At 39.8% G+C, this 24474-nt stretch overlaps 1 protein-coding gene across 1 annotated transcript in view; it reads left to right on the forward strand.

The window, feature by feature from the left end:
- The window catches only part of GRIN3A (glutamate ionotropic receptor NMDA type subunit 3A), a 138467-nt gene that overhangs the window by 41354 nt on the left and 72639 nt on the right, over positions 1-24474 (forward strand). The window contains exon 2 of the mRNA XM_036433158.2: positions 9385-9989. Coding sequence (XP_036289051.1) covers positions 9385-9989 — 605 coding nt within the window. The remainder of the gene's footprint in view (positions 1-9384; positions 9990-24474) is intronic.

The following is a 24474-nucleotide window of genomic DNA, read 5'->3' on the forward strand; positions in this document are numbered from 1 at the left end:
TATATCCACTGAGCCAAACCGGTTTTGGCTGTGTCTTTTGTTTTTATAGTGCTGTCTACTTCATAACGCACTTTCACATGTATAACATCATGTGGTTCCAGCATTGCCCTGAAGTAGGTGGCTGACTATTCATTATTCTCTTGTCACAGTTGAAGAAATAGATATCAAGTTTCCCAGAACAGTCCTGAATTCCAGTCCAGCCCATAGCCTCCTCATTCTGCTAAAGCTGACCCATGTTGCTTATAGGATGATCTTGATGTGTTTTACTCTTATTGTAGACAAGATTTTGATATGAGAGTTATACTCTTTCTCTGGCTTAAAGTATATTAAAAGGAGCTGCAGGGAGTTGATAAGAGTAGGCATGCTGACACAATGAAAAGGGACAGAGAGCAGAGAACCTGACCCCGTGGCAGGAGAGAGAGACAATACACTCTCCAAAGAGGCTCGAGAGCTCCAGCGTCAGCGGAATCTCAGCTCCTCTTGGTTCAGCACAGAAGCCAGCTGCCTCCCTGTCCCTGGCACAGGGTCCTGCAGCCAGGCACAGTGACTGGTGTTGGCATCAGAATGCTGTGAGAAGAATCAATTTATGCCAGCTCACAGAAGTGTGATCATTTTATTAACACTAACAATACTAATATTAATAAGCTAATATGTACCAAGTACTGCATGTCATGTATGCGATGAAGCCTCCATGGTTGTCAGATTCTGCCTTCTTCCAGCCTTATCCAACTTTCCCAGCCATCCATGGTCACTTGACCACCAAGTGCAGACTTGGCCTTGCCCAGTATCCAGTACTTGTCTAAATTGTAGGCAAGAAGGTTGTGAAGATATTTGCCTCATAATCTAAACCTCAAAAACAAAACCACTAATTCTTTTAGTCTAACTCAAACTTCAGACCCTATTTATTGTCATAGTCTACTGCCTTATACCTACACTGTCCTCCAGGATGTGACCTGGTACTGATAATAGTACCTCTGGATTGAAGCTCCATTAAAGAAAGGACCACATTGGTCTTATTCTCTACTTTGGCCTCAGTAGTTAGTATCTCTAGTGCCTGGCCCAAAACAGGTACTCAAAATAAGGATTCAATTCTGTTAAATAAATTGAATGTACCAGTCTAGCCTTTATACTTCAGTTCTCTTAGTGTAATGTTCCTAATATTATTATCATTATTACTATCATCATCATCATCATCATCATCATCATTACAAGGAACCACTTACTACTTACTCTGTGCAGAGGCATTGTATACTTTGTTATTTAATCCTCACAAACATTGCCAGGCAGCTACTGTCATTTTCATTGAAGAGAAGTGGAAAATGAAGCTCCGTGAGGCAAAATGATTTTCACAGAGCCTGCCACACACAACTGGTAAATGGCAGAACCACAAAATCAAACAAAGATCTGAGTCTACTTAGGGCAGTGGATCTCAACCTTTCTAATGCCGCGAGCCTTTAATACAATTCCTCATGCTGTCGCGACCCACAGGTTGAGAACCACTAGCAGGGTCGCCTAAGACTATTGGAAAAAAGATATTTACATTATGATTCATAACAGTAGCAAAATTACAGTTATGAAGTAGCAAGAAAAATAATTTTATAGTTGGAGGTCACCACAACATAAGGTACTGTATTAAAGAGTCGCAGCATTAAGTAGTTGATAACCACTGACCTAGAGCCATCATGCTTTTTTCTGTGGCCTCCCATGGGAATTGCAGTGACCTTATGAACCCCAGACCAAGGTTTTGAACCTTGTTCCTTGCTGCTAGTTTTTCCTGATGTCAAATGCCCACATTTCCAATAACTGCCTGTTCCTGTTTCACCTTTTCCTGTGTTGGGGTATTTTGCTTGACCTAACTCTCTCCTAAGCACAGTATGACTACTTCTGTAAAGTACTGTATAGCAGTGATAGGTTTCATCCCCAGAGGTTGCACCTGGGTAGGTCTATCTTGTATGAGTAGGCTGGGAGAACAGGGCTCAGAGAATGAGCGGCAGCCAAAGGCTTTCAAAGATACCAAGAGTCAGCCAAGAGAACGCATAACCAGCTAGATTCTAGAACAAAAGGCAGAAGTGGGGTGGAACACAGATGAACTAGTTGAGTATCAACAATTAGATGGGCCCGGCTGGCATGGCTCAGCAGTTGAACATCAACCTAGAAGGTCACAGTCAGGGCACATGCCCAGGTGGTGGGCTCAATCTCGAGTAGAGGGTGTGCAGGAGGCAGCCAATCCATGATTCTCTCTCATCATTGATGTTTCTCCCTCTCCCTCTCCTTTCCTCTTTGAAATAAATAAAATAAATTTAAAAATAATAATATTTATTAGATGGAACTAGAATGGGAAAAATGCATGATCAAAAGCACAATGCAGGAAGCTTGAATGATTGCCACGACTTTTGGAAATAGGGCCCAAGGAAAGAAGGATTGAGTTGGTTCAAAGGGAACCGCATGCGTGCTCCTACTATTTCTTCTGCCTGAAGACATGCATCCTAGTATTCATGGCTTGGCTGGTAATATGTTTTCAACACATGTTTTGTTGGATGAGTAAATCAGCCATTTCTTTTCTTTTTTTAAGATACTGTTAGGCATGCCAACACTCCCTCCTAAGACTAGGTCAATCTACCACTGGTTGCTCTATTCCAGGAGGTCAAACCAGCCTCCCCAATATTGCTGCAGTGAAATAGCATGATTGGCAATATTATGCCAAGTGTACCATGCAACCAGAGTGCTACCTTCTAAAGCATCCATTCTATTTTACTACTCTGTTACATATTGTTTTATAAATGTACTGGAGACCCGTGCACCAGTGGGGTCCCTCGGCCTGGCCCTGTGGGATTGGGCCAAAACTGGCTCTCAGACATCCCTTGAGGGGTCCCGGATTGTGAGAGGATGCAGGCCAGGCCAAGGAACCCCACCAGTGCATGATCAGGGCCAAGGAGGGATGAGGTTGGCCAGCTGGGAAGGGAGCACAGGAGAGCTCCAGGGTGTGTCCAGTCTGTCTCAGTCCCGATTGGCCAGACCCCAGCAACAAGCTAACCTACTGGTTGGAGCATCTGCCCCCTGATGGTCAGTGCACATCATAGCGATTGGTCAACCAGTCAACTGTCTGCCCCCTGGTGGTCAGTGCACATCCTAGTGAGTGGTTGAGTGGCCTTAGCATATAATTAGTGTATTATGCTTTCATTGGTTAAACGGCTGACCAATCAACCAGACACTTAGCATGTTAGGTTTTTATTATATAAGATCACTCAAAAACCTGAGGGATATTTGTTGACACCCCCATACATATTGGTTGGACACCATTATGGATGGTAGTTTCAACTATGAAATTCAGTAGCATCTAAGTGAAAAATTGAGTGTTTCCCACTTTTCTTATTCTACCAAACACAAAACAGATGTCATTAATTATACAACTGAATTTCTCTGTTAAATTGCTGTTAATGAAGAAATTCAACTCTTCTGATTTCACAAAATTTGCTACAAATGGGAGGGTGAGTGAAGAAAGAGGCTGGAAAGCCAAGTGCATGCTGGGCAGCAGGCTGGGCCCCCTGACTGGCTCACATATGCCAGCCACCCAAGGCATGCCATTCTAACCCATATCGGGACACATCCTAAAAGTGACTTGATCCATGGGCCTTTAGGATTACTTGCAAATAATTGGAACTATAAATATTAAGACTACAAATGCCAAAGCTTCCATTCACATGCTCGTATCAAATGGAGGGAACAGTGCAGAGGACTGGCCGAGAGCACAGGCTTTTAAGTCCTACACATTTGGGGTTGGGATCCAGGCTTCCTTTCTTAGTAACTGCAACCTTGGGAAAATTATTCTTTCTGAGCCTCATTTTGGTCATCTATTAAAGGAGGCTGATCACTGCAGTCACTTCCTGAGGCCATTGTTCGGATAAAATAAGGGACTATACATAAAGCACTAGGGACATCAGTAGCTAGTATTAGCTTTTCATTTGTATTATTATTAGGTTATAATTTCTGGGCAAGGTCCATGCATTATGTTTGCCTGTATCTTTAATGCAGCCATAAAACTAGTTCATTTCTTTAAAGGCCTGGGCTTCTAAAGGAATAAGCTTTAATTTTCAGGAAAAAAATGACTTCGATATCACATAAGTCCAATGAGGTGTGAGATGAGAAACAGAAACCTTCCTGCAGCCTCTTTGGCTGAGCAGTAGCTATAGCAGCATAGAAAGTCGGTTCTGGGCTCCTTAAACACTTCAGCAGCAGCAGACTTATGAAAGGGATGGGATTTCTGTTAAAAGGAGTGGAAATATTATGTTCATTTGAGCTTTCTGAGTTTTGGCCTAGAAGGCAAAACTGAATAGGTTTGCTTGCCAGGAAAGAGCTAAGAGAATTTCATCTTTTCTCCACTCTTACAGCAAGCCTGGTTTCATTACCTCTTTTCTTCTGCCAAGGGAATATCTCACAGCTCTCTGGCAAGCTCTTCACTGCAGCCAATCCTGTTTATGAAACTTTTACTGATCCAGAAAATAGCTTAATCTGTTCTCTCAGGGACAACAAAGATTGATGGGGGATCTCTAGCAGTTGGCACCAAAAATTTCTTGAGTTGTAAAGTGACAATAGAACTGGAAAGTGGCTTGGGTTGGGGGGAGAGGGGGTGAGTGGTACTCTGCTGTAAACATGATATCTGCCAAATGCATGGTCTCCCCAGCCTGAGACAGTGTGGCTGTTTTCCTGGTAAAGAGTTTGTGTAATTGGTATTCGTGAAAGACACCTATTTCAGGGACCATTGTTTGAAGAGAGACAAGAGAAAGGAAAAAGAACAATAGCAAAGAGAAAAGCTGTCCCACAGTCAGTCGCTTTAGCAAGCTCTTCCAATGCAACAACTTAACTCAAGCAGATTGTAGCAGCCGCCACCACCGACCCTCGCTGTGCCAGGCACTTTCCATGTGTTTATCTCCTTCTTGTATTTAATTCTCAAAGTGAATTCATCCCGTTTTGAAGATGAAGAATTTTACTCCAAAATACTGAATGACTTGTAGAAGACCACAGAGCTCCTAGATGACGCAGCCGGGATTTAAGCATATGTTGCCTTATTTGGTTAAATATGTATGTTTTTTGAATCATTATATGTTTAGCTATATATAGTGAATAATTGTTTTTATATGCATTCTTTATTTTTTTTAAAGTCTCAGTTAGAAAATGCCTGTATAGTGAGACACTTGCACTCACCTACCCCTACTAATTGTAATTATTGAACTTTTCCTAGAACAGCCTTCCCCCTTTCCAGTTTTTTCCTGAAAATTAAATCTTACTCCTTTAAAAGCCCAGGCCTATAAAGAAATTAAAAGTTTGCATTAAGGAATCAGGCAAACATTATACATGGACCTTGCCCAGAAATTATAATCGACACTAATAAAAGAGTAAGATGCAAATTGACCATACCTTCACAACACTTACCAGCCAATCAGGAGTGAGTATGCAAAGTAACCCAACAAACATGGTAGGTTAATTTGCATACACAGGCACTGAGTGGCCCGGGGTGGGACGGGACGCAAGCGTTCTGTACCACCCCAGCCACTCCGGGCCTCTGGGCAGCGTGGGAAGGCAGAAAGGCAGCCCCAGCCAGAGCAAAGGCAGTGCCAGCAGCCAGAGGAAGAAAGGCCCATTCTTAGACAAATCTTTGTGTATTGGGCCTCTAGTCTAATAATAATACAAATTCAAAACTCATAATAGCTACCGATGTCCCTAGTGCTTTATGCATGTTGCCTTATTTTATCCTCACAATGGCCTCAGGAGGTGATCAGCCTCCTTTAACAGATTATCAAAATGAGGCTCAGAAAGATTAATTTTCCCAAGGTTGCAGTTACTAAGAAAGGGAGCCTGGATCCCAACCCCAAATGTGTAGGACTTGAAAACCTGTGCTATTGGCCAGTCCTCTGTACTGGTAAAAGCATGTGAAGGAGAGCCTTGGCATTTGTAGACTTAATATTTGCAAGTAATCCTAAAGGTCCCTGGGTCAAGTCACTTTAAGGTGTGTCCTGGCATGGGTTAGAATGGCATGCCTGTGTGGCTGGCATATAGGAGCAATGAGGGGGCCCAGCCTTCTGGGCTAGCTTGCATCTGGCAAGAAAAGAACATTTTCCTCCCTGTCTCCATTAGAGCTTGCTCCTCACATACTGTTTAATGAATCCCTTTATGAAAAGTGTATGATGGGCCTTTGTTGCAACTGGGGACAAAATACCAGATCTAGAAGTTCTGCTAGGAATGGTCTTCTCAGTCTTTCAGGGAAGAGATTATGATCATAGCCCAGGACTTGAAGCCAAGAGAAAAGAATCCTGTTTGACAGATACTCTCATGTTGATTAAGAACTGTGCTAGAAGAAGTGATTGAGATATATTCCTAAGTACTATCCTAAAGAAGCTTCCAATCTAGTGTGATAGATAACCACATAACCAAATAGCCACACTGTGGTGTGAAGAGTTCTGTAATAAAGGGTTGGACATGACCCCATGACACAGACATGAGATGATTCATCCTGTTGGTCAGCAGTCAGAGGAACCATCCAACAAAAACCCAGTTGACCACTGCTGGAAATCAACAGGGCAAAATATTGTGAGAGAAAAGATAAAAGTGTAGCAGCAGCAACAACAGAAACAGTCATAAACACTACATACACTAGTTTTTCTGGAAATCTGCACGGAAAGGCTGAGTTTTGAAGGATGACGATGCATACAAGCAAATGCATTTCCAGGTGGCCAGACCAGGATATCATATTGTGTAGGCATGGAAATGCTCAGTCTGACACAAGAGAAATGCACTGTCCATTGAGACTTGTCTTGGTGTGCATACTTGGAGTATAGGAGATTAAAGACTAGGAATGGCCTCCTAAGCCATACTATTGATTTTGAAATATTTCCTATGAGTGATTCAGAGGTTGTGGTTCAGAAGAATGATATGATCATATTCATGTTATAGAAAGAAAACTGGCAATAGAATAGGGAGCTGAAGCCAAGAAAACAGTTAGGAATAGTTTGTTTCTGCCAGCTAAATATGGAGCTTGCATTCCTGTGCTCTTTGCTTCTAGAAGAGGGTTAAGGCAAAGGAAGAAATAAAAAGGAAGAAGGGAAAAAAAGAAAGCTGAAAGAGGAGGACAGAAAAAAACTCTCTGGAGCAATTTATATGAATCAGTAGTAGGAGTGAGGAAGCAAAGCTTTCATTCCTCTTATCTCAACCTCTTCCAGGGCTTCCCCAGCCTGCAAACCAGGAACTACCTTCCGGATACTGTCTCCTGGTTTTTGACACCTTTCTCTTTTTTGCCTCTCATATCTAATCTTGTCATTAGATTTTAATTTAAAACACACACACACACACACACACTTTTCCCATCCCCCTTTCTATTATTGTCAACACTGGCTTCCAGTGTAACAGTGCAATCAAGATCCTAGAGGGCTCAGTTCCTCTGCCCCTCTTCCATGGAATGCAACCTATAGCTGATCCCCTGAATACTCTGCTTTTATCATTACAGCTTAATTTGGAAGGACAGTCAAATTCTCAAAATAAGTTCTAAGGTTCCATCCTACCTATTGTGTTCATTTACTGCCTTTGGCCATAGTTTTTCTCCCAAAAATCCCTTTGGAATCCTCATTCCTTATTCTATACTTAGCAAATCCTATTCCTTTTGACATTTTTTGTTTGTTTGTTTGTTTGTTTGTTTTGTTTGGGGTTTTTTTGGTGGGTAAAGGCCACACTTCCTTTTGTTCAAAGGCTTGAAACTTTACTGAGAAAGTCCTCCTCATTTCTCTACTGATGTTATTGACTTGAATGTTGGACAGTTTCTCAGAAATAGTTCAATTGTCTAATAGTTCCCAATGGGAACATACTTAGTTCAATGCAGCCAATATTATTGTGCACCTAATACGTGTAAGGATTTGTGCTGAACTTTCTCAGGATGTCAATATGAAAGGATAAATGTGTCCGATATCTGCTCTTGGGAATAACACTTCAATAAGTTTATTCATTAGAGGACTATTTCCACTTACTTGATTAGTAAGTAATTTGTTGACTTTCCAAATATGATATTCTTTCTTCATGGAATTGGTGAGTTCTATAAGTAGATGAAATTGTGATGGAAGCTACATAAACACACATTTCACAATAAGAATCCATTCTCAGTATATACAGAAATGTAAGCAAGCCTTCAATATTGAACTTAATCTTAGTGTATGTATTGTTAATTATGCCATATATCTTATTTTAATCGGGCTGCTAGAATGCAGACTGGGTAGCTTATAAATAACTGAAATGCATTTCTCAGCTCTGGAGGCTGGAAGTTCAAGATCACAGTGCCAGCATGGCTGAGTGAGGGCCATATCTTGGGTCACAAGGCAGCCAACATCTCACTGGATCCTCACATGGAGGAAGGGGAAAGGAAGGTCTCTCCAGCCTCTGAGACCTTAATCTCATGTGGGTTCTTTTCTCATGACCTAATCACTTTCCTGGGCATTAGTATTTCAACATATGAACTTGGGGGGAACACAAACATTCAAACCATAGCACCATGAATATTAGAAGTGCCTTCCTCAGCAGCTAGAAATCTCAGAAACTACTATGATGCATCCATTTCCCACATCATCCTATATAATAAAACCCTAGTATACCAATCAACCAAACGCCAAAAGAACCAGTCACTGTGACATGCACTGACCAGGGGGCAGACAGCCAATGAGGAGCTGCCCCCCGGTGGTCAGTATGCTCCCACAGGGGGAGTGCTGCTCAGCCAGAAGATGGGCTTAGGGCTGGCAAGCACAGCAGTGGTGACGGGAGAGTCGCCCACCTCTGCTGCAGGCGGACATTCCCCGAGGGGTCCTGGACTGCAATAGAGAGCAGTCTGGGCTGAGGTTCTCCCCCCCACCAGTGCACAAATGTCATGCACCTGGCCTCTAATCCTTATATAAGTACCTGCTATTAATTTTAAAGGAAAGCAAATGTAATTTTTTGAAATATGTTGAAATACTAATGCCCATTTCACCTGAGAGGAAAATTTAACAAACAGGTTCATACCAGTAATAAGTAGAAATGGGATGCATAAAGGGCACAGTCTGGAAGGAAATAGACAGGCCTGATAAACATTAAAGACCAAATGTATATATAGTTGTGTCACCCCAATAGTTAACACTAAGAACCAGCTGATAATCTTAGCAAAAATTATAAGGAAATCAGTTGTAAGGAATCAATAATCCCATTAGGTAGGAAACATAGTTTTCCAAATTATGGGAATTTTATCTCAGGTGTGCATTTAAATATTACAGGGGAAAGTATGAGGATTAAGGCTCACTAGAAAGCAAAAGTACCCTATGTTTTAATCCTTGGCCAGAACTTTCTAATTGTTCTTTTTCATATCTTTAAATACAGAATCCCCTTCACCTACAGCTGAGTTTAGAAAATTCATTAAGTTCTGATGCTGATGTCACTGTCTCAATCCTGACCATGAACAACTGGTACAATTTTAGCTTGTTGCTGTGCCAGGAAGACTGGAACATCACCGACTTCCTCCTCCTCACCCAGGATAACGCCAAGTTCCACCTCGGGTCTATCATCAACATCACCGCCAACCTCTCCGCCACCGAGGACCTCCTCAGCTTCCTGCAGGCCCAGCTGGAGAGCATCCAGAACAGCACGCCCACCCTGGTGATGTTCGGCTGCCACATGGACAGCATCCGGCGGATTTTCGAGATCACCACCCAGTTTTGGGTAATGCCCTCTGAGCTTCGCTGGGTGCTGGGGGACTCACAGAACGTCGAGGAACTGAGGACAGAAGGTCTTCCCTTAGGGCTCATCGCTCATGGGAAAAAAACGCAGTCGGTCTTTGAGTACTATGTGCAAGATGCCATGGAATTGGTTGCAAGAGCCGTAGCCTCCGCCACCATGATCCAGCCAGAACTTGCTCTCATTCCCAGCACGATGAACTGCATGGATGTGGAAACCGCAAACCTCACTTCAGGACAATATCTGTCAAGGTAGGAAGCGAGGCCTGGGTCACATCCCCATTCACTGGGCTGGGACAGGAAGTAAAATGTCCCTGTCTGTCTCCTTTGCAAAAGCTTTGATTCTGAGAAGCTTCAAGCTCAAATACTATTTCTGGTTACGTGAGGCCAGTATTTCATGATCTGTCATCTGGAATTTGATCTGTAGACTTTTAGCATATAGTGTGTAGTGGGGAACATTCAGTCTTACTTTTGAACCCTGGCTTAGTCCCATACTAGCTGTGTGCCCTTGGCAAGTTATTTAACAACTCTGGGCCTCAGTTTGCTAATAAACTGGGTTAATATTGAATAGCTTGATATAATAATAAAGATACCTTGAAATTATATGTGAAAAGTACCTAACATGATGCTCAGCTCATAGAAATGCACAAAAATGTTTCTATCCCTGCCCACACTTTTCCCTAGCAACAGACCTGGACAAACATTTAGTCAAGCAGGAAACAGACTTTTCTCTCCTCCCAGGTGCTTGAGACAGTATGCATAGGGGTTATAGGCATAGAACCTGGAACCAGACTCTGAACTTGAATTTGGCTCTGTCACTTGTGTGACTTGGTCAAGTTACCTTACTTCTCTGAGCCCTAGTTTCCTATTATATATTCCCTAAGGTAATCAGTAGATCCTACTGTCCATGGAGACATTGTGATAGATACATAGGTAGGTAGGTACATACATACATACATACATATATACATACATACATAGAAAGAGAACAAACTTAAGAGTTCCTACAAGAGCATTACACACACACACAGATATATAGATATTTTTTTAATTTAAGTATATTTCCTCTCTAGTTCCTCAGTCTGACTCAGAAGCTAAAATGAAAAAAGCCATTTAAATGAAACAATAACCCATTTTATAGAAATGGTTTTCATGATCCCCCAAAAGGAGAGTATCCTTAAAGGTTACTTTATAAGGGCCTAGATTTTTTTTCTGAAGAGGATCACCCATGATCAGAGAAGCCAAATCATATGGCTATTGGTCTTTCAGAGGGAAAGGCTTAGCTCTAGGCTTGAACCCATTTTTAGGCAATCCTCTCAGAACAGGTCCTCTGACCATATTGAGAAACACAAGGCAAGCTCACAGTGTCTTACCTTTTAGAAAGATGATGATTTAATGAAAGGACAGGAGGGCCTAAGCATTTTACATTTAATTTTACACCTGTAAATTAAATACTCCCTAAAGAAGATTGTTAATAAAATGAAAAGATTATTTACTAGGACCTTTTTAATGATAAAATTAGGTGTTCTACCATAATCTGATCTTTTCATTTTCCTCATATTGTATTTGAAATTCCACAAGATAAATTCTATGAATACTTTTATTTTATAGATTATGTCTAGATTTAATCTACTAGTACATAAGTGAGGCTCAAAATTTTGTCTAGAATAAAAAACATTCACCCTCATAACAAAAATATAAGCAACGTTTTTATTTATGCTTCAGAATAGTCATTATTTTAAAAGGACAGGAAAAGCCACTTGTGAAAACTACATTAAGTTATTTAGCATCTTTCTGTCTCGTGTACAAGGGAGAGCCCAAGAAAAATGACTCTGTTTGGATCCTAAAAATATTTAAAAACTACAGGGAGAAATATTTATTGACATGGGTTATAACATATAGCTGAAGGGGTTATTTTATCAGGATCATACTGATCTCTCTGGCTTCTCCACATTTAATTTATATGTGAGTTATATCTCCTTCCATAAGGATCCCATGGCACTTTGCACATGAAATTATGTACGAATCATCACTGTTTGCCTGTGTCTGACTTGTGAGCCAAAATATGAATTTTATTAAGTGGAAATATTACTTAGCTTAGTTTAATACCTAGCAGATAGCAATCACTTAATAAGCATTTATTGAAATTGATTCAAAAAGGAGCCCTGGCTGGTTTTTCTCAGTGGTTAGAGTATTGGCTCTGGGAGCAAAGGACCATGGGTTCGATTCCCTGTCAAGGGCACTTACCTGAATGGCAGGTTCAATCCCTGGCCCCAACCAGGGTTTGTGCAGGAGGCAACCAATCAAAGTATCTCTCTCACATTGATGTTTCTCTCTTTTTCTCTTCCCACCCTCCTTCTCTTTCAGTTTCTCTAAAAATTAATGGGAAGGGAGGAATATCCTTGGGTGAGGATTTATGATAGATAGATAGATAAATAGATAGATAGATAGATAGATAGATAGATAGATGGAAAATACATTTTATATTATGTTTATATCCTACGTCAAATGTAGCTGTAGGAGAAAAACAAGTGGCTGATAGATATACAACATTTTGCTAATGGTATCTAGATAAGTTTTCTTCTGTTACTTTTTCTTAAATAAAATGTTAGGTTTGTGAATAATCTTTGTTCTTGTGGCTATTTCCATAAACTATAAAAGCTCTAAAAAAAGATTGTAAGGTTTGGAGCCCGCCTGCAATTCATATATATAAGGATCATGACAATATGCTCACCTCCATGGATATGCTTGAAAATGAACTCCGAGAACTTCAAGAAATATGCCCAGGACTTCCTAAACTCCTTGGGAATACCATCAAAGAGAAAGTTTCAGGGTTGATCAGGAAAGGTCAAGGGAAGTGGGCAAAACCCTGGATAAAGTCTGCCTTAAACTATAAAACATCTGTAGGTTTTTCATCATTCTTTCTTATGTTGCTGAAATCAAGTCTTTTCTAAAGTCACATCTGCATGCAGTAATTTTCTTAATTGGTCCTGAATTTTGTGACGTTGACCCCGCTTCCTAGCTGCATAATGAAAGCCATGGGGATAATGAGCCATGAAGAGCAAGTGTCAGAGTTACGCAAGCTTTCATTTCTCACGCAGTCATTTTCAGTTTGGGCTGACAGAATTGTTAACATTTTTAAATGTGAATGAAATCGCCAAAAGCGTGGCTTTTCCAGCATAGCCTTTTTAGATGAGAAAAATCGCTTCTCATGGCAGACTACATAGATATAATTACAGGTCTAAAGGATTTTACTCTTCCTGGGTCTCCACAGGCCAGAGCAAATGTCCATCACAACTAAATGTAGATAAAACCCGTAGGGGGGTGGAGGTGTGTGTTCGAAACATGATCTTTAACAATTTATTTGCAAGTTGTTTTTATTAAATGTTAACGATGTAAAGCAATGAAATCGGATACATTGTTTGGTAATGGTTTCATAAATATGTATGCATGGATGTTTGGGGCAGCCAATGAGTATTTGTTGAACTAGGGTGAGGTAGACAAAATGAAGACTTGCCTGCTATCTTTTGGAGCGGACAGCCTAGCACATGATGTTGAAAAGTAACTAAATGGTTATAAAACAAAGGATACTGATTCTTAAAAATAGAGGTATGTTAAGATACACAGAGGAGGAGGTAATTAACTCTTCTCTGATGCTTGGTGATGAGGGAGAAACACTGTTTGGAGCAAATTCACAGACAATGCAAAATCCCCGAGACCCAAAAGAGAAATTGAGTACAGTTGGAGCATACATTGCATATGAAGAGGATTTGATATGATTTTGGAAAAGTAGTTAATTTGATAGCATGCCACACAGGACTTTAACGCCAAGCTAAGGAATTTGAATTTTATATGCGTACTGGATATCACTTGAAAAGCAGAACATTAGCCGTGCCATATTATAAAATCGTAATCCTGTAACAAATTAATCAAATGCGGTAATATAGCATGAAAACCTTGCAAGTCATTTTTAAAAACTATTAGGATATAAATTTCTGTATATCTGAAAATTGGTTTTAACCTTGCCCATATTTATTGCTTTGTTGCATTCTAAACACAAGACTCTGGGGAAAATGAACAGGATTTGGGGGACTTACCTGCTGATCCTAGGATTAGGATTTGCCCATGTTTACCTGAAAACCTGAGTCCTAATGAATCTATTATACCTGAGTAATGCACAGCCTGATCAAAGGCAATTAAACTTTAAGAATTTTTTGCCGAGACTGGTTTGGCTCAATGGATAGAGCATTGGCTTAGGGACTGAAGGGTCTCGGGTTCGATTCTGGTCAAGGGCATGTACCTTGGTTGCAGGCATATCCCCAGTAGGGGGTGTGCAAGAGGCAGCTGGTCGATGTTTCTCTCTCATTGATGTTTCTAGCTCTCTATCCCTCTCCCTTTCTCTCTGTAAAAAAATCAATAAAATATATTTTTTTAAAAAAAGAATTCCAAGAGTCTCCTCATTGATACACACCTTGTTCCCCTTGGCCTAAGAAGCCCCTGATCCTTTGGCCAATTAATCATAGTCCTGATAGTTATTCTAGTTTCTATATAGAATATGGAATCTTGCCTTCTTTAAAAAACATATTTATTATTATTGATTTCAGAGAGAGGATGTGAAAGTGAGAGGGAGAGAGAATCATCAGTGATGAGACAGTATCATTTATTGGCTGCCACCTGCACTCCCTCTACCTGAGCATGTGCCCCGACTGGGAATTGAACCGTGACCTTCTAGTTCATGGGTTGATGCTCAACCACTGAGCAACACCAGCCGGGCTTGCCTTTCTTCTTTGAACAGGTTCTATAGTTCAGTTCTGTATTAAGTAGGTAATGATTAACTTATTCGTTCACAAACATTTGTTGAAGCTTACATATGTGAGGCTAGGCCCTTGGCTAATGCAAGAGACACAAAGAATAGAAGACAGAGACTCTGCTGTCAGAAACTTTCAACCTTCTTTATTTTCCAACCGGGAAGAGGACATGCTCCTATTATCTACAACTTTTATCCTCCCCCACCCCCCTAACCCCCCTATGTAGCTGCTTGTTGATTATTCTTCATTGGGACAACATCCATTCTATAGTGATTATCCTTCAGCAATAGCTGGCATTGTTAGGCCCAGAAAGAAAAAAGACTAAAATACTCATTCCAAAACCACAAGGATATAAATTGATGATGGTCCCCATTTTATTCCTGGATATTAAGAGAGTTCCAGGAGAACCTGAGGCTACTTGATTTGATTCTAATTGGGGGTATTTCCACCCACCTTTACAATCATTTGCTGGCATTGTGACCCCACCGAAATTGTCTAATCTCTGTGAAGCTTTAACTTCCTGAACTACAAGGCTCCCTACTTGGAAAAGTTAAGTGGTATGCCTAAGATTATTCAGCAAGAGTACGTTATCAGGGGAGATTTACATCAGTCCATCTAAATCCAAGTTCCAGGATCGCTCAGAATTAATATAAACTTTCCTTAATCGGGATCTCATTGCTTTATATTATTTCAGCCAAAAGCTATATAAATCAGGAGGCAGGATTACCCATGTATAGGCATTCTTGTCCTAAGGACGCCTATCAAGCCAAATTGGTTAGCCTATATGTTCGACAGGTACTGAAAAGAAATGCATCTGCATTGAACATGTAAGTCAGGGTTTGAGTACTGGTAACACTGGCTCCTTGGATCCCCAAGGAGAACCCGTTGCTGTGGGCTGACCTACTTTGTCCAGCTCTTACTTCTCCATAGCTTCTCTGCCGGGGCTGCCAAGGAGTCGGTACCTCTGGAAAACACATGTGTTGGTGTTATGAGTCTTAGGGACCAACCCTTAAGATCTGTTTCCAGATATTTTCAATAGGAACTACTATCACTGGACTAATTTTGGCTTAAATCCTTTGAATTTGCCCTTCTTTCTCCATTACTTAAGTCATATCAACAGTTGAGTCTGAAATTGGAATGTTTCTAACTTTAGGAGAGCTTCCAAGCTTTTATTTGCACGAAAGATAATTATGTTCTTTGGCTTTTTTACTTTGTGTGCATCTACTGTAAAATTTGGAGAGGAAAAAAAAGAAAAAAATTGTAAATATGTCAAAAGGAGGTATGAAGATATAGTGGTCAGTACTGCAGCTCTACTCTGAGTTCCAGATTTGTCTCTTGAGTCACTTCAATCTGTAGACCCTGTAACCCTTCACATGGATGCTTGACTGGCAAATACTGCATAATGTCCCGTTGCCAGGGCGATGCTAAGGGAAGGGATGTCAGTACCTGGGCTAGTGCTGGGGCCAAATCTAGAGATCTAGAATGAATGAAGTTGGAGTTTTTCACAAAGCAACCAGGAGCAGTCCAAGGGGTGGGCATAAATCACACACAGTTATGTGGAAGAGTGGAGGTTTATGCCAAAAAACAAAGGGAAAGGAAAACAACCTACAGAACTAACCACCATGTGGGAGAAAAACAGAAAAAGAGCTCCAGCTTGCCACTGTGCCACATGAAACCAGAAAGAAGAGAATGTGGGCCCATGTGTCTGATCTAGACATAGTGACCCCTCACATACACCAATAGTAACACAGCTGAAATTTTAGATTAAACTATGACCCAAGCACATAGATTAGTATTTTATTCCCCTTGGGAAAAAAGTCAAGAAAAAAAACGGTCACCTACCCCTTCCTTTCACTTGCAAATAATTGAGTTTTGCAGATATTGGAAAAACAGATCCAAATGTTTCATATATATAAGTACATATGTACATTTAATATGTTATTAAATTACTGTTGCCCATTAACTGATAAAAATCTATTTTAAAAGATGAACTTTGTAAGTTGCTTTAATAGATAATACAATCAATGATTACAGTATGTGGGGCCCTTTGCTCTGAAGATTGAAATTCAACAATTTCTATTTCCAATTAAATTCCTTATCATTGGATAGATTTCCCAATGAGCTACTTTCTATTATTGATACTATCCATCATTATTCAGGGGGAAATGAATTGGAGTTTTAATGCTTGGAACAATCTGTGATTGCAAATACAAATATTTCCTAGTAGGCAGAGCCCTGATATTCTGGCAAAGTGACAAAGAGGTCTCTTTAAGAGATTCATGTCTGATTTGATTTGTGCTGAAGACATGTGTTCAACTGCATTTACCCCACAGGTATTATCAAGCAGTTACTCTGGCCAAGCCCTGTATGTTGCCTAAGATCTAAAGATGATTCAGATAGGCACCTAGATGACCATCTCTTTTGGCTTGATAGTCTGCAGTGTTAGGAAACAGAGCAGTGGGAAAAGGAGGGTTTGTTCATTCCTAACAGCAATTTTGTGGAAGAGATTGCTCTCAAAACGTGTAGAATGTCAAAATCCATGCCTTTGAGGATCTAACAATCTAAAACTTTGAAGATAGATTTAATTGGCTGCCAAATATTTATATGCAAAGGGATTAAGCAGGATTCAAGAAGACAGTTGAGTCACTTTACACTCAGCTCAAGAAATCATCTACATTTAATGTTTGATTTGGGGAGCTGTCCCATGCACAGAGAACAAAATCAAAGCAATGCCCTTTGACAGAATGGGACCATCCGTGAGCTCTGCAGCTAAGAAGGCAATTCATGTGATCATAAAAGGGAGGCAGATACCACAGGGGTCTGCTTCAGTGAAAGATGCCACAGAGTAAAAACTGAAGTAGTAACAGCTTGTCATACAAATAGACAATGATTCTCCAGGGCCATAAAAAAGGAAAGATGGCAAAAGAGACATTGAAAAACATGAAGGGCAGTAAATGCATGGACCTCAGAGGGTACTGGGAGGGGGCCTAGAGTGGCAACAACAAAAAATACTGAATTATAGATAGTCAATAGCTGATTTAAGACAAGATCTCTTTCTAACAGGACAGAATATTGGTATAAGATCCACCAAAGGGAGGAGAAGGAGGGAAAGAAAAAGAAGATAAAATTCAGAAAAAATAAAAATAAAATCTAAGAATATTAAAGCAATAATGAGATAACCATTGAATACCCACATGCCAGAAACTGAAAGAATACTGGAGGGAGGGGAGATAATCTATAGCCTGAGGAAGAGATACAATATGAGAAGGATTAGAAAAAGTCTTGAAAATTAAGAAAAATCACAGATTAAAGACAAATATATATATATGTATATGTATATGTATATATAGCTGATAATTCAGACAACTGGAGGTCTATGGAGGTGTGAATTGGATGTACGTCTTCTGAAAGACATGAGATTATCCAAAGAGAATAGTTTGAGGCTCCTTAGTGATAAAAAAAAAAAAGGAGAGAGAGAGAAAGCAACAATATAAGTGTGAGCTTGTGTTAAATGCAATCTACACTAATAAAAGAAAAAGATCAAATTGACCCGTACCTCCCCGATGACCACCAGTCAATCAGGAGTGAATATGCAAATTAACCCAACAAAATGGCAGGTTGATTTGTATACACAGGCATGGAGAGAAAACTGAAGGCTCCAGCTCCAATGAAGACTAAAGACTGAAGACGACTGAAGACTAAGAAGGCTTGGCTTCTCTGCTGCGGCTGGAGCGAAGGCTTGGGTCCTGGGTACCAGAGGAAAACTGGTGCCAGCAGCCAGGGAAGGAAGGCCTATTGTGCGAATCCTCATGCAATGGGCCTCTGTAGTGTAGAGCTGTGGAAGATGTGAGGTTTGGATTGGAATATTTGTTCTTTGATGCAGATATGAATCATATGAAGAAAAGATGGGATTTCTGAACATCTACTGAGCTCTCAACTCTCCATCATGGGAAACATTGGGAATAGTCCTTTGTTTTATACTGAAAGGACTTTATTGAGCTTTTCTACTACAATCAATAGATCTGGAACTAAATTAAATGTGACCAAAAAATACATATTTAGATTCTGTGCCTAGGAGCAAGTAAGCCTGACAAGAATTACTACCGTAGTATGTGCTGCTGATGAGGGGAAGATAGGGGAGTTGGGCAGAATGTCACTAACAACAACATAGCCAAAGATTTCTAATCAGGCAAAGGCAAAAATCCCCAATTAGAGTTCTCACAGGCTAAAAAATTGTATAGAGCTTTTATGGAAGATGAACAAATCTCTCGTTCCTCAGGGGGAAAATATTAAAAATGGTGAGATGATCATGGGAAAAGAAAATCAGCTCATTTTTCAAGATATAAAAGAATGATAGTACAATTTTTTTTAATAATACAAAGAAAGTTCCCAAAGGGGAAAATAAATTTTAAGACTTTACAGAGCAAAATAGATATTCCCATGAACACATATGATTAATAGACAGCAACAATACAGGAAAAGAGCAAAGATATGAGAGCAAGTTAATAAGAGATAAACAACAAATGAGAGAAGCAGTTATACAAAGAGACAAGTTGGTGAGTGAAAAAGATTAAAGTAGAAATAAATATATGACCTAAAAACAACTGGGCATGGAAGAAGACACATTAAGATGATGATACATTTAAAAACAAACAGGCAGATTCAAATGTCTCCAAAATAAACACTAGAAAAAAATGCAGTTATTATATTATAGAACTAGTTCAAAAGCAATAAAAGATACAAATTTATAATAAATATAAAAATATAATATTAGTAAAACTTTATATACTGAATAAAATAGAAAAAAAATTGGGAAACAACACACCTTAAAATCTTTAGGAACATGACATTTGTACATTTAACATTAATAAATTTTAGCAAATTTAGAGTTGGTAAGAGACCCTTAGATATTCAGATATCAGTAAAATGAAATGTGAGTAAATTTAGTAGCTAGTACATTTTAGCAAGTTTCAAAAAATAGGGCATGAATAATGTAGTTAATCAGATAAGTGAAGGTAACTGCTGCAGTTAATGTTCTATTGTTAAAGAATCTATGAACACAAACATGTCCTCCTCTGAAAAATTACACTGAGTGGCCAAATTATTATGATCTCTGAACATATAATAATCTGGCCATTCAGTGTATATCCTATTTAATAAAAAGGCTAATGTGCAAATTGTCCCCTTGACCAGGAGTTCAACCAGCAGGCAGGCTGGCCAACCGCCCATGTCCTCTCCTCCTGGCCAGGCTGGCCGGCCCCCACCCATGCAAGAATTCATGCACTGGGCCTCTAATATATATATGTATGCATTCAGAAATCATAATAATCTGGCCACATGGTGTAGAAGTGGGAGAAGACCTAGAAAGAAGGGATTAAGACAAAATCCAATTATTTGAAGAAAAATCCTTAAGATAGTACAAATGATATATTTGTGGCTCTATAGCAACTAATTTCTAGAAAAACATCATTTGCCAAAACTGACTCAGAAAAATAAATGGAAATCCTAATTTGGTTGTTTGAAACAGCCTTCTAACTTGTCTTTCTGCTTCTGCTCTTGTCTTTCTTTAGTTTATTCTCAGCACAGCACTGTGATGATCCTGTTAAAATGTTAAGTCATATCGCTTCTCTGCTCCAAACCCACCAGTAGCTTTCCATTGCATGTAGAGAAGAACAAAGTCCTTACAAAGTTCTATTTTTCCCAATTCCCTTCCTTATACTAATAGGTTTTCTCTGACATCATCTTCAACTCTCCTGCCTTTCACTTCCCTAGCTGCTCCTCAAACATACCAGCACAATCCCACTTCAAGGGCACTGGACTTGTTGCTCTCTCTACAGAAAATGCCTGTTTTATTCAGATATCCTCCTGGTTGAGAAAGTGATTAAAAACAAAACAAAATTCCCTTTATTCAGTTCTTTACTCAAATATCACCTTCTTAGAAAGGTCTTTTTTGGCCTTTCTGATCTAAAATTTCACCCCACTACCACCAATCCTAACACATCTTATTGCCTAACTCTGCTTTATTTTTCCTCCTTTGTACTTAGCAGTATCTAATGTCTCATACACATTACCTATGTATAATATTTATTCTCTCTCCTTCACTAGAGTACAAATTGGATTGATTTTTTGTTTATTTTATTCACTACTATATCCCCCAACACTTAGAACAGTGCCTGGCACATAGTATTATCCTATATAATAAAAGGCTAATATGCAAATCGTCCGAACTGTGGAACAAATAGTTGCTATGACACACACTGACCACCAGGGGAAGATGCTAAACGCAGGAGCTGCCCCCTGATAGTTAGTGTGCTCCCACAGGGGGAGCACCCCTCAGCCAGAAGCCTTGAGCCAAGCTCACTGCTGATGAGTGCACCTTTCCCACCTCCATGGCAGCGCTAAGGATGTCCAACTGCTGTCTTAGACCCACTCCCCACTGGGAGCGGGCTTAGGGAGTGGGCCTAAGCCATCAGTTGGACGTCCTCTGAAGGCTTCAAGACTGCATAAGAGGGTTTCAGCTGGGCTGAGGGACCTCCTCCATCACCACCCCCAATCCCATGCAGGAATTTCATGCACCTGCCCTCTAGTTAAATAAATAAATGATTGAATGGGTGATGTGTTGTTTTGTTAACATCTTTATTCATTTGTTTTAATGAATAAAAAATTCTTTAGTACATCAAGTTTTATGTGCAAATGTGGCTTTTAAAATATATCTTAAACACATTCACCACTAATCTTGTTTATACTGTGAACTGCCTCAAAATATTTTTACATAATTTGCAAAATGCAAATTTTACCTCAGCTCCTATGTAAATCAACATGTATTCTTAGTGCGATAATTGAGGATTTTTATTAAAGTAATAAGTTACCCCATTGCAAATGAACTAATGAGAGGAATAGTGCAAGGCACAGTTCTAAACCAGGTTCTCACTTATACAGTGACACCCAAGCCTTTGTCATAGTGTGACAAAGCTACTGAAATATTCTTCTAAGTGGTTACCCAGTCGCCATCTCTTCCTTCCTAAACATACGTTTCATTCTCAGATCAGTATTACTAAGGCAGGTCTCTGGTTATATGAAGCTCAAAAGTCCTCAGAGCTCCAACCAGCTCATTGCACTAACCACCTCCTTGCCTTTCCTTACAACCTTCCTGGATCTGAAAGATTTATTTAGAATTCATATCTAGGCTAGAGCAGCACTGTGGTCAGCACATAGTGTGGTGTTGTTATTTGTTCCTGCGACTCGGGCTCTAAATTTCTATTTTAAAAAATTAAGATTACTTTTCTCCTTTTTTATACCGACATTGCTCTATGGGTTTACACAAAGTTGATATTCAACTAAACACTCCAGATTTTATTTATATGACCTTCCATCGGGCAGAGTTTCACACATTCTTAGTATGGTTTGTGAACTAAATGCAATCGTCTGCAATTGGCCCTTTTTATTTTTATTTTATTTTGTTGATCCTCACCCAAAGATTTTTTTTTTTTAGAGGGATGGAGCATGCACCCACGGTATATAACCTTGATCAGTATTGAACTCTGGACACTTCGGTCCGAGAGCTATCACTCTGTCCACTGAGCTAGACTGGCTAGGGCTTTGGCCTTTTTAAATTACTACTTTTCTTTTTTAAATTATGTGTCTCTCTTTTTTTTTAAATATATTTTATTGATTCTTTACAGAGAGGAAGGGAGAGAGATAGAGAGCTAGAAACGTCGACGAGAGAGAAACATCGACCAGCTGCCTCTTGCACACCCCCTACCGGGGATGTGCCCACAACCAATGTACATGCCCTTGACCGGAATCGAACCTGGGACCTTTCAGTCCGCAGGCCGACACTCTACGACTGAGCCAAACCGGCTTCGGCAAATTATGTGTCTCTTGATTGTGCCATCTTCTCTTTACTTCTACTGCTATTATCTTAGCCCTCGTTGCCTTAAGCCCCTGTGGGGAAAAGCAGAGAGGGGGGAAAAGAGGAAGCAAGAGGTGAAAGAACATTATTCCTTACAACTGAAACTATTTCAGCCCCTCTTCCTTCCAAACCATTTCCTAAGTAGCTAAGGGGAGAAATCTTTCTAAAATCAAATCTAATGATCACTTCCTTCCCCAGATAAAATTCCCTCAATGGCTGTCCATTACCTTCATCGTGGCCTCAGACCTTTTGTAATTCATTTCCCACCCACATCACCAGGTTGGCAGGCAGAAGTGGTTAGGGGTAAGCAGGCAGGCAGGCAGGCAGGAGAGCAATTGGAAGCCAGAAATCCTAGATTGTGAAAGGGATGTCCGACTGCCCATTTATGCCCGATCCCCTGAGAGGTCCCAGATTGGAGAGGGTGCAAGCTAGGCTGAGGGACATCTCTCTCCCACCCACCCCCTCCCCAGTGCACGAATTTCATGCACTGGGCCTCTAGTAATGTCATAAATGGGCATTCTCTGAGTCTTCGTTTCTTGGTGCCAATTGCATAGTGAAACTAGCTCTGTGCTCTGGGGAAACTAAAGACATTTCTATTCTGATTGGTTTGCTTTCCTGTGACAAATGAATACCTCATAGACAACTGAGATCAACCCTGGCCATCTTCAGTATCATTGTCACTGATAAGGCAAAATTGTTTTACTGGAATGACGGGGTTATGTAATCTCTGAAAGATTTCTGATAACTTCTTAGTGCCTTCTTTCCTGAGATAACTTAAGTATATATTTATTCATTGGTAGTCTTTCAAGGGCCCATTCAGTTGAAAATCTATAATCATTAAGTCCCAATATTCTTAAAATAATGAAGGGCTCCTCTTTCTACAACTTTAACTTTATTTTCCCAACCACTAAAGTAACAAAATGAAATTAACCTATTTATTGCTAAACACTTTATTTCCTAGGCTATGTCAGCAAGAGTGTGCTCTGTGTGTGTGTGTGTGTGTGTGTGTGTGTGTGTGGTGTGTGTTTCTTAACAAATGTAAAAGATAAAAGTAGGTCGCTCATTAGAAACACAAATGTAGTCATCCTTTCCTTATGGTACCTAGATAATTATCAATTGATTAATCTGTATATTTTAATGACTTAGATCCCTACTTCTCTAAAGAAGCAGAAAAGCATTTTAAAGTCTACAATAACTGAGACTTCATTACTTGTTGCAAAATAGAACTCATTTTAAGTGGTTAAATCCCACTGGGGAGTGCTAACATGAATAATTACCATTACATGCAATCTACCAAAATGAATAGTTTCACCATTGCATTTACTGATAGTAGCATCTTCAAATATGATTTACATTTATATCTCTAATGAAAATTAGTACATTCTTCACACTTTCTGATTTCTCTATCTCCCTTCTGTGGCAGCATAACTTCTTACTGCTTGTATTTGCATTTGTAAACTACAGGGTAATGTTTGTGGCAGGCATTAGATGAATGTGTCTTGCTGAGAGCCTAGACTTGTAATATCTAAATTCCTCAAAAATATATTTTATTTCACTTTAATTCCTTTTCATTTGAAATGTGTTTTGAGTACCCTCTATGAGTTTATCATAATGTAGAATTTTATGTCTCCCACCTGAAAAATGATACTAAAAGACAGGAAAGTGACCTGAGGACAGCCATGGTAAAAAAAAAAAAAAAAACTTGAATGACACAAAAATATTACTATTATCGATATATCTGGAATATCTGTTACATGTCATGAGATAGAGTATGTTCTTTATGTGCCTTATTTCCAACCCTTACCATAGAGGAAGTATTAGCTTACCCATTTTTCTGATTATGAAGGTTAGAATTCTGTAAGTTGTCCAAGGATGATGCTGGAAGGTAGCTGGACTAGTATTCACAGAGGTGTGTCTGATGTCAAAGTCTGGGCTTCCATTCTGACACTAGGCCACAAGCAAGAGTACATAGGTGCCACTAGCTTTCATGTAACCTCTATTATATTATCTTCCTAGA

The sequence above is a fragment of the Pipistrellus kuhlii genome, unplaced genomic scaffold (genome assembly GCF_014108245.1).
Source record: "Pipistrellus kuhlii isolate mPipKuh1 unplaced genomic scaffold, mPipKuh1.p scaffold_m20_p_12, whole genome shotgun sequence".
Classification (NCBI taxonomy): Eukaryota; Metazoa; Chordata; class Mammalia; order Chiroptera; family Vespertilionidae; genus Pipistrellus; species Pipistrellus kuhlii.